At 40.0% G+C, this 14,419-nt stretch overlaps 1 protein-coding gene across 1 annotated transcript in view; it reads right to left on the minus strand.

The window, feature by feature from the left end:
• Positions 1 to 14,419, minus strand: part of LOC137344708 (C4b-binding protein alpha chain-like) — a 73,542-nt gene that overhangs the window by 11,565 nt on the left and 47,558 nt on the right. The window contains exons 6-9 of the mRNA XM_068007838.1: positions 13,863 to 14,048; positions 11,849 to 11,905; positions 11,652 to 11,684; positions 1,454 to 1,483 (exon numbers count right to left, since the gene is read on the minus strand). Of these exons, the coding sequence (XP_067863939.1) occupies positions 1,454 to 1,483; positions 11,652 to 11,684; positions 11,849 to 11,905; positions 13,863 to 14,048 (306 nt within the window). The remainder of the gene's footprint in view (positions 1 to 1,453; positions 1,484 to 11,651; positions 11,685 to 11,848; positions 11,906 to 13,862; positions 14,049 to 14,419) is intronic.

The raw sequence follows: 14,419 nt of genomic DNA on the forward strand, positions 1-14,419 counted from the left end.
GCTGAAGCAATACGTCAATTGTGCAAGAAATCTAGTAAGGGGAGATAAGACTCTGGAAATCCCCAGATATCTCATGTTGCTGGGATGTGTTGTGAAATCCATTACCAGCTTGTGGCTTCACCCTGGATGAACAATCTCCTAATTGCACCACACAAGTAACCAGCTGCCCTCACACGAGAACAAACTTTGCATACCTGGGATGAGGAAGATACTGCATGACATCCACCACATCAGAATACAACCATGGCACTGCCACCTGCCATCTTCCTGACTTTATGGTATGCCTCACCCATACGTATATAATACAATTTGAAAACAAAATTTTAATACACGTAATGTAACTAAACTTCAAGTGAATATAACCAATCGTAGAACTGGCTGAAACTAATTATGGAAAAGTAAGATGCTCAGCTTAGATGGTATTTGAATCATATAACTATGGTACTGTAGAAGATAAAGTACGACCATGGATACAGAATTCAGGCATAGCAAGTTATAGAAACATTTCTAGGTTCAGCAGGTAAGCTGAAACAGATCGCATAAGGGGCTGCAGAACCAGAATGAACTGGTTTGAGTCAGTTTCAAACAAAGGAAAGAGCACATGGTGCTAAAAGGTACTGCAGATTAGAAATGGTTCATTCTGATCTATTACAATGAAGATCTCAGACCCGGGGTGTGGAGAAGCTAAGACCAATAAAAGAGGCTTAAGAATATGATAGAGAAGATAACGGAGCCTGGATCCGGAGGCCTGTAGAACTTGATTAGTTCCTCCAGCCTTACGACCCTCCGGGGTCTCTGTGCTCCTCCAAATCTTGCCTCCTGCGCATCCCCGATTTTAATCGCTCCACCACTGGCGGCCATGCCTTCAACTGCCTAGGCCCTAAGCTCTGGAATTCCCTCCCTAAATCTTTCTGCCTTTCTTTCTCTCTCTCCTCCTTTAAGACGCTCCTTAAAACCTACTTCTTTGACCAAGCTTTTGGTCACCTGTCCTAATATCTTCTTATGTGGCTCGGTGTCAAATTTTGTTTGAAAACGCTCCTGTGAAGCGCTTTGGAACCTTTACTACGTTAAAGGCGCTATATAAATGCAAGTTGTTGTTGTTTTGGCAAAGGAGCAGTCCTAATATTCATGAGAAGCTAGGATATATAATAAAAATGTGAGTGAGGAATTGCCAATGCCCCAGTTCCACTGCAGCAGCAATACATATTAAACCATCTTATTTGCAAATATTTTTGGATCATTGTTGCAGTTATTTCCAATGGATAATAACTGTTTACAGTACAATTAGAACTTCTTTAGGCATTATAACAAAATTCAGTGTCCAGCAACATAGTAAATGCTATGCCTAATTCAAAACATCAACTAGATAGATAGATTATATATTAAAAAAATGTACTGATGATGTTTGTAAATGTATAAACAAAAGCTTGTGTTACCCAGTTTTCCTACTTACCAACAATTGTTCCTGCATGTCCATCTGGTGCTGTAAGATTAAAAAAATAAATATTTTAAGCTGAGCTTAAAAACACTTGGTTATCTAATGCATATAACAGCAGGCTCTCAAGTCTCCCCTCTTTTAGCAATTGGTAAGCTTTTGATTCCTCTAACATGCCAGGTAAAACTGTTCATGATTCATTAGTTGGAAGGAGAAGCTGCTCTGTCGACTCTCTGCCTTCACTGAACACGACAGGTGTCATTTTCATTTTTGTGTACAACCCCGGCCAGTTATCACCCAGCAATGCAAAATACACACGTGCTGATATAATAAGATCAGTGATATGCAAGACATGGCCATCTCTGCTCGTTAACAACTTCTTTGAACTTGATATTCCTGAAAGTAGACACCTTTACCAGTCCTCCAAGAATGCTAATGTTAAAGAGCTAAAGTATATTCACCTGCTACAGGTGCTGCATTCGTGGATCCAACCAGATCTCTCCAGCTGCCAATACTTACACAGGAAAATGTCTTTCGAAGTGGGGATTCTTTTTGAAGATGTAAAAGTGGCGGGGCGCGCGCGGGGGAGGGGGGCGGGCGGGCGCGCGGGGGAGGGGGGCGGGCGGGAGATTTTAACCCCCAAGAACGGGTGGGTTGGGGGTGAGTGGGAGTTGAAAATAGTTGTTTTTTGGGTCATGACCGCAGTCCGACTTCACTTCCGGGTTTAACGTGGGTGCGTTAAAAGCACAGGCTTACCTCCGGGAGGAGAGCACAGGTGGGGAAGGGCAAGAAGGCGAGTGCAAGTAGACGGGAGGGAAAGTGGGAGAGAGCACGTGGGAGGGGGCAAGGGAGGTTGGGAACAGTGTGGGACAAGGATGTTGGGAAGAGAGAGGGGAAGGAAGGAGTAAGCATCTGCAAGCATCGAAAACTATTTAGAAGTGAGCAAAATAACCATGTTTCAGGGGAAGAGTTGCATGATTGTTAAAAAAAAAATGGGAGGGGGAAGAGAACAGGCAGCCAGACATGTTTCACTTCTTTGGATATACAGGAGTCATGCTTTTTTGGTGTAAAGGGGGTTCATACGATTGCATTTGTGCAGCCCACTCTATGGTTTTGACATGTATATTTGGCCCCCAACTCCAAAATGTTAAAACATCTGATATAAATTGTGCTCAATGACTAACGATTGACATAAGAGACTAGTGAGATGAGCTGAATATTCTCCTTTCTCAACCTTCAAAAGATAAAAACAAAGAACACCGTGACTCCTTATTGATCAATGCTAGATGCTGCACATTTAAAGCAATGATACAACAAATTAATACCGAGAAAATAGTCACCAACCTCAAATGTTTTAAATACAGATTTCATTCTTATCCAAATACTACTTTACCAAAAATATATTTTTGAGGCAAAAAAAGCTATATTCTAGGAAGTCAATAACTAGAATCATACAACACAGGAGGACATACAGCCCATCGTGCCTGTGCTGGGTCTTTGACAGAGCTATCCAATTAGTCCCACTCCCCTGCTCTTTCCTCATAGCCCTGCAAATTTTTCCTGTTCAAGTATTTATCCATTCCCTTTCGAAAGTTTCTATTGAATCTCTTTCACCGCCCTTTCAGGCAGTGCATTCCAGATCATAACAACTCGCAGCGTAAAAAAATTTCTTCTCATCCCCCTCTGGTTATTTTGCCAATTACCTTAAATCTGGGTCTCTGGTTAACGACCCTCCTGCCAGTGGAAACAGTTTCTCCCTGTATACTCTATCAAAACCCCTCAAAATTTTGAACTCCTCTATTAAATCTCCCCATAAACTGCTCTGCTCTAAAGAGAATAATCCTAGTTTCTTTAATCTCTCCATCCCTGTTACTATTCTGGTAAATCTTTTCTGCACCCTCTAAGGTCTTGACATCCTTCTTAAAGTGTGGTGCCCAGAATTGGACACAATATTCCAACTGCAACCTAACCAGTGATTTATATAGGTTTATACAAGAACATAAGAACTAGGAGCAGGAGTAGGCCATAAGGTCCCTCGAGCCTCCTCCGCCATTCAATAAGATCATGGCTGATCTTCTACCTCAACTCCACTTTCCCATCCTATTCCCGCATCCCTTAACTTCCTTACTTTTGTTCTCCATGCCTCTATTTGTAAAGCCAAGGATCCCATAAGCTTTTTTAACAGCCTTATCAACTTGTCCTGCCACCTTCAAAGATTTGTGTATGTTAACCCGCAGGTCTTTGTTCTCCTTTAAAATTGTACCATTTAGTTTATATTGCTTCTCATCATTTTTCTTTCCAAAATACATCACTTCGCACTTCTCTGCATTAAATTTCATCTGCCATGTGTCTGCCCATTTTACCAGTTTGTCTGTGTCCTCCTGAAGTTTGCTACTATCCTCCTCACTGTTAACTACATTAGAGTTTCGTGTCATCTGCAAACTTTGAAATTATGCCCTGTTTATCCACATCCAGGTCATTAATATATATCAAAAAGAGCAGTGGTCTTAATATGCACCTCTGGGGGACACCACTGTATACTTCCCTCCAGTCCGCTCACCACTACTCTCTGCTTTCTGTCCCTTCGCCAATTTCGTATCCATGCTACCTCTGCCACTTCAATCCCACAGGTTTCGATTTTGCTAATAGATGTATTACGTGGTACTTTATCAAACATTTTTTGAAAGTCCATATACACAATATCAACTCTCTCTGTTACTTCATCAAAGAACTCAATCAAGTTTGTCAGGCACAATTTGCCTTTAACAAATCCATGTGGGCTATCCTTGATCAACCCATGTCTTTCCAAGTGAAAATTAATTTTGTTCCAGACTACTGTCTCTAAAAGTTTCCCCACCTACACTCGTTGTAAAAAAACACATCTGTACTTCGCTCTGCCCATTGCAGAGTTTTTAATTCATTTAAGAAAAAAAATGCTCACTGAATAGATAAAGCAATACCAAACATTAACGGCTTCAATAGAGATGATTAGTTTTTTCCAGGATGGTGCCAGCCTGCTTAATTATTGTGCTAGATACCATATTCCCATGTTTAAATTAAGTGTTGCTGAAGAAGTTTGACCTTCACACTTTGGGGGTATTGTTAGTGTTTAGTAGTTTAATCAGCAATGCTCAGCTACAGCTTTCAGTCAAATAGTGACACCCAATTGCTCGGCATTTGAAGCCAATTCAAGACAACTCACAAATCTCCCTCCCGGTACCAGCAGAGTAAGCTATATCAGACTCCTGTACCATAACAGCTAGAGCAGAGGAGATAGGCAGTATTTAACCACATTAAAAGAAAATGTAGATCTCTATTTTGGATGATCAAAATGTCAAGGGACCAAATGGATATTCTAAAATGAAAATGAATAAATTGTTGCTCAATACCATCAGTTGGAGGTTGCTACTCGGTCTGTCTATCTTGACTGATCATTATTGGTGTGGTTTTTGTTCTTATATTTAGAAACATGACCACAAATTTACACAGCAAGGTAGAATTTACACATTCCAATCCTATAACTGTCAACCCTAATCATACTGGTAGGCAAAAAGTTATACACTTACTTTCTGTGTTGACAAAGTGTTTTTGTAATTTTGCCTGCGAGATTTTAAAATATACTTCATTGTTGCGAAAAAAGTACAATTTCTCTAAATTCTCAGTTTATAATTGATTATTCCATATTTTAATGTCCTTCATGCCAATGTAATATGTCTCAATTCCAACCAATAGCTATCACTTTGATAGCTTTATGCTTCATCTTCTTGGTCTCACTATCTTCCCTGGAATTATCAAATCTCCATTGCCTTTAAGAAACTCTGTCCTCTCTTGGGCCCGTTACAAATTGGGTTCTTATAGAAGTCTTCTCTCTAAATGACTCAACAGCAATTCCTGTATGTGGAGCTTCCCCCCCATGATCTAGGTGTACTTTTTCTATATTTCACTTTTACAGTCACATAACTGACAGATTTTCATCCCATTTACAGTGATCCTCAATGTAGTCTCATGATGGCTATTAAGATCTCTTGATATTAGAGACTAAAACAACAGTCAATTTTTTCTTCGCGTAAAGCGTTTTGTGACAGCACATCCTGTCATTTACCCAAAGTTAGCCCTTTGTCTGATCAGTCACTAGAATTCCTAAAGAACTCCCAAAGTATTACAAACAGCAGTTTTTAACCCATTAGATGTTGCACCAGACACACCACTACATTACAAATGCAAATGACATAGGAGAAAGAAATGATACAAAACAATAAATAGCTGGGAGAAATGGCCTATTTTATACTTACATCACAATACAACAACCAATTTCTTTTTGATCTTTTAATCAAAAGGACAATCGGATCTTTCAGTTAACAAAATCAGTAATTCAAAAAATGAACAGCTTTCATTTATATAGCGCCTTTAACATAGTAAAACATCCCAAGGCGCTTCACAGGAGCATTATCAAACACAATTTGACACTGAACCACATAAGGAGCTATTAGGACAGGTGACCAAAAGCTTGGTCAAAGAGGTAGGTTTTAAGGAGCGTCTTATCGGAGCAGAGAGAGGTGGAGAGACGGAGAGGGCTAGGGAGGGAATTCCATAATGTAGGGCATGGCACCTGAAGGCACGGCCGCCAAAGGCGGAGCGATTAAAATGGGGGATGCGCAAGAGGCAAGTATGGGAGGAACGCAGAGATCTTGGAGGGTTGTAGGGCTGGAGGAGGTTACAGAGCTAGGGAGGGGCAAGGCCATGGAGGGATTTGAAAACAAGAATAAGAATTTTTAAAATCGAGGCTTTGCCGGACTGGGAGCCAATGTAGGTCAGTGAGTACAGGGGTGATGGGCGAACGGGACTTGGTGCGAGTTAGGATATAGGCAGCTGAGTTTTGGATGAGCTCAACTTTACGCAGGGTGCAAGGTACGAGAACGGGTCTAGAGATAACAAAGGCATGGATGAGGGCTTCAGCAGCAAATGAGCTGAGGCTTCAGCAGCAAATGAGCTGAGGCTTCAGCAGCAAATGAGCTGAGGCTTCAGCAGCAAATGAGCTGAGGCAAGGGCAGAGGCGGGCGATGTTACGGAGCTGGAAGTAGGTGTTCTTGGTGATGGGAGAGGATATGGGGTCGGATGCTCAGCTCAGGGTCAAATAGGATACCAAGGTTGCGAGCAGTCTGGTTCAGCCTCAGACAATGGCCAGGGAGAGGGATGGAGTCAGTAGCTAGGGATCAGAGTTCGCGGAGGGGACCGAAGACAATGACTTGGGTCTTCCCAATATTTATGTGGAGGGAATTTCTGCTCATCCAATTATGGATGTCGGGCAAGCAGCGTGACAAATCAGAGGCAATGGAGGGGGTCGAGAAAGGTGGTGGTGAGGTACAGCTGAGTGTCGCCAGCATACATGTGGTACCTGACGTTGTGTTTTCGGATGACGTCACCGAGGTGCAGCATGTAGAAGAGAAATAGGAGGGGGGCCAAGGATAGATCCTTGGGGGACTCCTGAAATAATGGTGCGGGAGCGGGAAGAGAAGCCATTGCAGGTGATTCTCTGGCTATGACTGGATAGATAGGAATGGAACCAGGCGAGGGCAGTACCACCCAGCTGGACGACGGAGGAGAAGCATTGGAGGATGGTGTGGTCAACTGTGTCAAAAGCTGAAGACAGGTCGAGAAGGATGAGGAGAGATAGTTTACCACAGTTACAGTCACATAGGATGTTATTTGTGACTTTGATAAGGGCCATTCAAGTGCTATGGCAGGGCGGAAACTTGGTCGGAGGGGTACAAACATGGAGTTGTGGGAAAGATGGACATGGATTTGGGAGGTGACAACATGTTCAAGGACTTGAGAGGAAAGGGAGGTTAGAGATGGGCCGAAAGTTTGCATGGACAGAGGGGTTAAGGGTGGGTTTTTGAGGGGAGGGCTGATGATGGCAAGTTTGAAGGGGAAGGGAACAGTACCTAAGGTGAAGGAACAGTTAACAATATTAGTAACATGGCAGCCAGGAAGAGAAGTTGGGTGGTCAGCAGTTTGGTGGGAATAGGGTCGAGGAAGCAGGAGGTGGGTCTCATTACACGATGAGCTCGGAAAGGGCATATGGGGAGATAGGCGAGAAACTAGAGAAAGATGTGAGTTCAGGGCTAGGGCAGGGGGGAGCCTTAGGGGAAGTTTGTCTTGGTGGTAGTAGGAGTTAAGGGCTGGTTTACAGAGTAGTTGGAAGTGAGTAGTAATGTCCCACGGGGTTCACTTCTGGGGCCACTTCTGTTCACTGTGATGTTAAAATCTGCAGATGATACCAAATTAGGTTGAGTTAATTCTTTAGAAGACCAAAGGAAGCTGAAAAGGGATATTGATAAGATAGGAGAATGGACTGAAAAGTGACAAATGGTCAGTAAATGTGAAATGATGCAATTTGGTAAAAAAAAATAACAGCAGTAATTGTACTCTGAATGGCCCTGTGCCGAAGAAGAGCAGAGGGATTTGGGACTATGGGTTCACAGGACGTTAAAGGCAATACCTCAGGTTGATAAGGCTATTAAAAAGCTAATGGGATTCTAGGTTTTATCAGAAAAGGCATAGAGTATAAGAGAAATGATGATGCTATATAAATCCTTAATAAGACCTGAATTAAATTGCAGTGTACAGGAAGCATGCTGAGGCTTTAGAGAGGCTATAACGCAGATTCACTAGATTGCTGCCTGCTATGAGGAAATACAAATACGAATAGAAGCATGAAAAATTGGGTATTTTTTCATCAGAACAACACAGATTGAGGGGGGATATGATAGAAGTGTTTAAAATTATGAAAAGCAGACTGTTTCCAGTAGATTAGGGATTAAGAACAAGGGGCCATAGATACAAGATTAAATGGAAGAGATTTAGAACAAAGGGCAGGAGAAACTGCTCCACACAGAGTTGTGAGGCTGTGAAATTCACTTCCAGAGTTAGTGGTTGAGGCAGAAAGTATGCCAACATTCAAGATTAGATTGGATAGGTGGATGAAGGAAAAGAAGTTGAAGGGATATAGGAATAGGGTTAGTAAATAAGAACTATTTTGCATGGAAGGTAAACACCAACATGGACGGTTGGGTTGAATGGTCTGTTTCCGTATATGTATTTCTGTATTAAAGGAAATATATAAAGCAAGTTGTTAAATTGCGAGAGTAGAACAAGGGGCCATATATTAGTAAAAGGCAAATTTAGGATTGATATCAGGAAATTCTTCTGCACATACAGTGACGAATACATGGAAGAAAAAGAAAGAGAAAAAACTCACATTTGTATAGTGCTTTCACGACCTCAGGACATTCCAAAGCACTTCACAGCTAATGAAGTACTTTTGAAGAGTAGTCACTGTTGTAATGTAGGGAAACATGACAGCCAATCTGCACTTTTCAAGATCCCATAAACAGCAATAAAATTAATGAACAGATAATCTGCTTTAGTGCTATTGGTTAAGGGATATGCTGAGAATTCCCCTGCACTTCTTCGAATAGTGTCATGGGATCTTTTATGTCCACCTGAGAGGGTATATATGGCCTTAGTTTAACATCTCATCTGAAAGATGGCACCTCCAACAGTGCAGCACTCCTTCAATGCTACACTGAAGTGTTAGCCTAGTTAATGTGCTCAAGTCTCTGGAGTGAGACCTGAACCCACAACTTTCTGACTCAGAGGTGAAAGTGCTACCACTGAGCCAAGGCTGACAATAGACTCCCAGATAGGTGTGTAGACAACAACACAAAATCATTTAAGAACCAATGGAATGTTGCAATGGAGGCAATATAGGGCCATTCTGGATGGATAAACCAATATAAACCAAATGGCCTTCATCATCCAGAATTATTTTGTAGACTTGCAAGCATAGTCCTACTAAGAAAGTTAACACAGAAATAAGGTAGACTATTAAAATAAGTGAACTCAGGATGACAAAAATGAGGCCAGCTGCACAAGAAATAACAAGGCTTCTGAGTGAATTCAATAAAAAGTAGCAGAAAAAATTCTAAGGAACGATGGTGCCACAATATTGTTGAGATGGCAATCACAGTATTCTAATTTTTAAGAAAAGTACCCAACAGAGAACATGAGTATGTGTCAGCATTAGTCAGGCACTGAGGACATAAAAGATGAGGAAAATCTACGAGAAACATTCGTAACAAACTGCCTGAACTAGAGATGGTCTGAGCAATATAGAACTATGGCGCAAGAAAAGAAGCACGGTTTATCCCAGTAGATGGAGATGAATACAACATAGTAGGATACAAAATTTTCAAGAAGGATAGAGTAGGTAAGAAAAAAGGGGTCTAGGTCTATAATCAAATACTTGGTCGGCAAAGGAACTCGACCGTGTGGAATGGGAAAGCCCCCTAGCAAAATACACTGGCTCAAAGTTTCTAATGCAAGGACAGCGTAAATAAGATTCAGGGCTCAATACATGCGGCCACCTCAGAATAAGAGAAAGGATAGCGCACATTATGAAGAAGTAAGGAGGGTGTGTGAAAAATAAATAAAAATTGAGAATGCCCAAGAGGCAGTTCTCAGGTTAAGTTGTTAATGGCAAGTGGCCCCAATAGCATACAAAATTTAAAGTCATGGCACCTCTAGATGACAACAACCACAACATGCTTAAATTTGATATGATTTGGGATTTAACAAAGCCTAGAACCAATACCCAAGTGTACAATTTTTCAAAGCAAATTACGAAGGCATGACAGGAAACTTTCAGAAGCAGGTCAGAAGTTTGATCAGAGGGAACTGGAAACCAGTATAGCTACACATGCTAAAGATGAAGTGGGAAGAGATCTGGGTTGGTATTTGATTCCGTATTTATCAAATTACAATGCAGCCATTAATAAAATAATGCAAACAGAATGCTCAATTGCATTGCAAGGTTAAGTAAGTATAAGTTGGATGCTGTCATACTATAACTGTTCATTACCTTGGTCAGACCTCGGCTTGAGTACTGTATTCAGTTTTCATCACCAGGATGTAATGAAAACATTTAAGCCATGGAAGCAGTGCAGAGAAAAGCCAAGAGGCTGAACCCTCGCATCAAAGAATTGAGATACAAGGAAAGATGGGAGAAACTGGAACTCTTTAATCTTGAAAGGAGTCGTCTCAGGGAACAAATATATGAGATATTGAAAGACGTAAAAAAGATTAATCTAGAGAAGTATTTCAAGATATGGCACAATAATAAAAAAGGAGAAATAGGTCAAAACTGGTGAAAGGAATATTAGGACAGATGTCAGGAATCGCTTTTTATGAAAAGGGTGATCAACACTTGTAATTACCTTCTGGGTAAAATGGTGGAAGTAAAAGCTTTAGACTCATTCAAGAGACAATTAGATGATATTCATGGGGGGCAATGAGTTTTTCTTTATCCTTAAGGATGATCTAAAATGGGTCAAAAGGCCTCCCTCATCTGTAACAATATCAACTTAAAAAGGTAGAATATTAAACAACTAAACTATGCACAAAGATAAAATGAAAAACTACAAATACTGGCAACCCAAAAACAGAAAATGCTAGAAATACACAACAGGCAAATCAGCATCTGAAAGAGAAAGCCTGATAAATATTTCAGGTGGAAATCTTCATTAGAAGTGTGAACAAAGGTGTCTACCGATTCCTGTAATAGCACCCATTGTAAACACAATGTACACTTTGCACAGCTGCAGATTAAATATGTGTTGAACACAACTTACAGTAGGCAAAATACTGCACGGGGGAAATTTAGAACAAAACAGAAAATGCTAGAAATATTCAGCAGATCAAGCAGCATCTGTGGAGAACGGAAAAAAGCTAATGTTTTAAATATAGTCCGTCACCAGTTTTACCGAAGTGTTAATTGTATCCATATAATTTATATCAATTAGTGTTAATTGTATTCAGGTGGTGCGTATCAATTGGGGACTCTTTTGTATCCGTTTATGTGACAGCTTATCTGGGGTTGGGGGGTAATGTAGATCTCTGTGAATAAGGACCAGGCTCTAATATTCCATCCTTCACCACCTGGCTATCCAGGTTATTACAAGAGTTATACCTGAATCATTAACTTTTTTTTCCCCTTTCTCACAGATGCTGCCTGACCCACTGGATGTTATCAGCATTTTACATTTTTGTTACAGAACTTGCAGAGATCCTAGCAGCTTTCTTTACTCAAGCATTGTTCAACGAATGTTTAAATGTCAACCTAGAGTATTCCATTAAGTCCAAGAAGTATACCTACCAAGAGTTGTATTTGAAGGAGCAGTACCAGTTACTGTACATGGGAGAGAAAAAATAAATTACTCAACTGACTCATAAAAGGAAAGGTTACCATAAATCAATGCTTCTGAAAACAAGTGGTGTCTATAAAAGAAAGGAAAATCTAGAGTACGCCAATGGCCCAGAATTTCGTAGAACGGCATGATAAGCGATGCACACCATAAATTTCACTGTTTCGCACGTCAATCGTCCCGTTACGAACTGCGTTGACATTTCCTGCAAAAGTAATTTGAATATGCCACAGTGAATATAATGGGATCTCAGAAGTGGCGCAGCCAATGACTTATTCCAACTGCATCAATAAACTTATTAAGCAGATCAATATTGGCATAACCTAAGTCATAAGATTTGAAATTCAGAATTTTTTTACTATGCAGAACTTTACTTGCAGAAAATTGTTTGAATTATGGACACACTCAGCTGCTACATTCAGTTTTCAGGAACATTCTAAGTTAGAGATTTATTTTTCATTTATTTCGAAGATGACATTAGTAATTTAGGCTACCTAAAAACAGTCTCAGATTAAACAAACACTCACTTTCATAAATGGCATGTGCAGGCACTTAAGTACCTTACACTGTGCACCTATTATATAGTAAACCTAACATACAATGACGAAGTGCTTTGATGGGTTTTAGCTCAGAATTATATATAATCAAGAGCAGAGATAGTATTTGGTGTCCTCAAAGAACACTTTTGGAGGCTTGATCAGTCAACGGGTACTTTGTAGTATGAAGCACTCAAGTGTTTAAGTAAAGGGACTCTCATGTGGCAAAGGACTCATCATAGGACTACCAATTCCACAACACCTAGAATCATTCAATATTGCATAAACCTGAAAAAGATGAAATCCTAGAATCCAACCAGCATGTATTTTTATCGATTACATTCAAGCACCATTCAACAAATGGACCATATACACATTATTTGAATTTTAAAAAAATAAATGCACAGTGTCTCTTCAAATTATCCTATGGTAATACTTCAACTACCAGATAGAGTCATATAGTATTAGGAATGTGCACATTAGTGTGAAGGATTAGTGGCGCTCCATAATATTGACATATCAGGGAAAGCAATATCTTCAACCACTGCCATGGGAGGAAGAAAGCTCAGTGGTCTTCTCGTGGAATTTGTGAAAATATATGCCCTCAATTTTCCGCAACAAGTTTTATCCTACGATGCTCTACAGCTGCTGCAGACAGTCATCAACTTGTTGAGGACAGACCAAAAACATCAGCAAACACTGTTAAAAAGGTCCATTACGAGTGCTTCCAATTATTCTTCAAGATCTGCTGTCATGAATCTAGAGCTGCTTGGAGAGTTAACTCCATACCAGCAAAGGAACAGCATTTAGAACTGATGACCCTAGATGTCTAAATCAGAAACTGTGCTACTTATTTTTTCCTTCCATTCTAAGTCTGCAATGTGACATTCAGTGGTTGTGTACAGCATGCAACTGAGAAACCATTCTTACTTTTCAACATCTGATCTTTCATACTGAACAGTTGACTGATAGCACTGTGGATATCAGTTTGTTACACCAGCACCCTTACTTTGAAGATAGGCCGATTGACCTCCATATCTACTTGACCTACTGCTAGTGCCCATATCCTATGAGGACTGCAACATATTATGACTGTGTCAAACTAGCCTTTAACCAGTGGAAGTGCCAGGTGAATTCTCAATGTTGATAAATTACAATATGTAGGGACGGGTGCCTCAGTCTTTATACTGTTGGTACAATAATAGTGTGTCTGGTTTGTGTTGGTTCTATTGCAATTTGTTAAGAGTAGTCTTGGAGTCAACTTCATCAGGAACAACTTTATCCTTAATTTTAAAACGAGACAAACTTCGGTCCATGCATTCCTGTATGTAATGAGTATGTGATGTATGTGTTTGGAACTATAAAAGAAATAACAAATCTCATTTTTAAAAGTGCTTAACGTGTAACATTGAAACATCAAGTTTTTGTTGTTCATTAGGTTACTGAAAAGTACTAAATTTCAATTTTTAGAACTCTCTGTAGAAATGAAGAGAAACAAGGTCAACATGCTCATGTTAACTGGGGAAAATCCACAGAACATTCAATATTTATAGTTTTGACAGAGTTGAGAAAAACTCAATCCACATCTGCTAATTCAATCCTCAAGTTTAAGAAATTATTACTCACCATTTTGGCAGGTAGGTGGTGGTGGCACAAATATGTTATTTTCACCACACTGAATCACACTGTTGCCAATTATTTCAAAACCTTCTTCACACTTGTAGATAATTGTATCCTTGTACTTGTATGTAGGTCCAAATCCTGCTACTATTTGAGCATTTTCAGGCGTGTCAGGACGATGACACTTAATAGCTGACAAGAAAGCAATGTATTAGTCTCCACAAGATAGCTGACTATTTCTGATACTTGTAAAAGTTTCATCTTAACTGCTGCCTGATATTTGCTCTCCTGCTAAAATGGATTTCCAGCAATCAGCAGAAAAAAACATTTTGTGCTGTTTAAGGTTGTGCTAATAGCAAGGAAACTTCTGTAAAATTATGCAAAAGGTATTGCTGAACTTCATACATTATGGGGGGGATATGGTCACATGTAACTCCAACACCTCCATTTTCAATTCCTCTAATGTCTGACCTTATTCCAAATGTTGATCATATTTTGAGTGAAAAAATCTTTCAAGTTTGGTTTTTACTTTTCACTAGTTTCAATTTATATCCTCTGCCTAC

Source organism: Heptranchias perlo, chromosome 27, assembly GCF_035084215.1.
Source record: "Heptranchias perlo isolate sHepPer1 chromosome 27, sHepPer1.hap1, whole genome shotgun sequence".
NCBI classification, from domain to species: Eukaryota; Metazoa; Chordata; class Chondrichthyes; order Hexanchiformes; family Hexanchidae; genus Heptranchias; species Heptranchias perlo.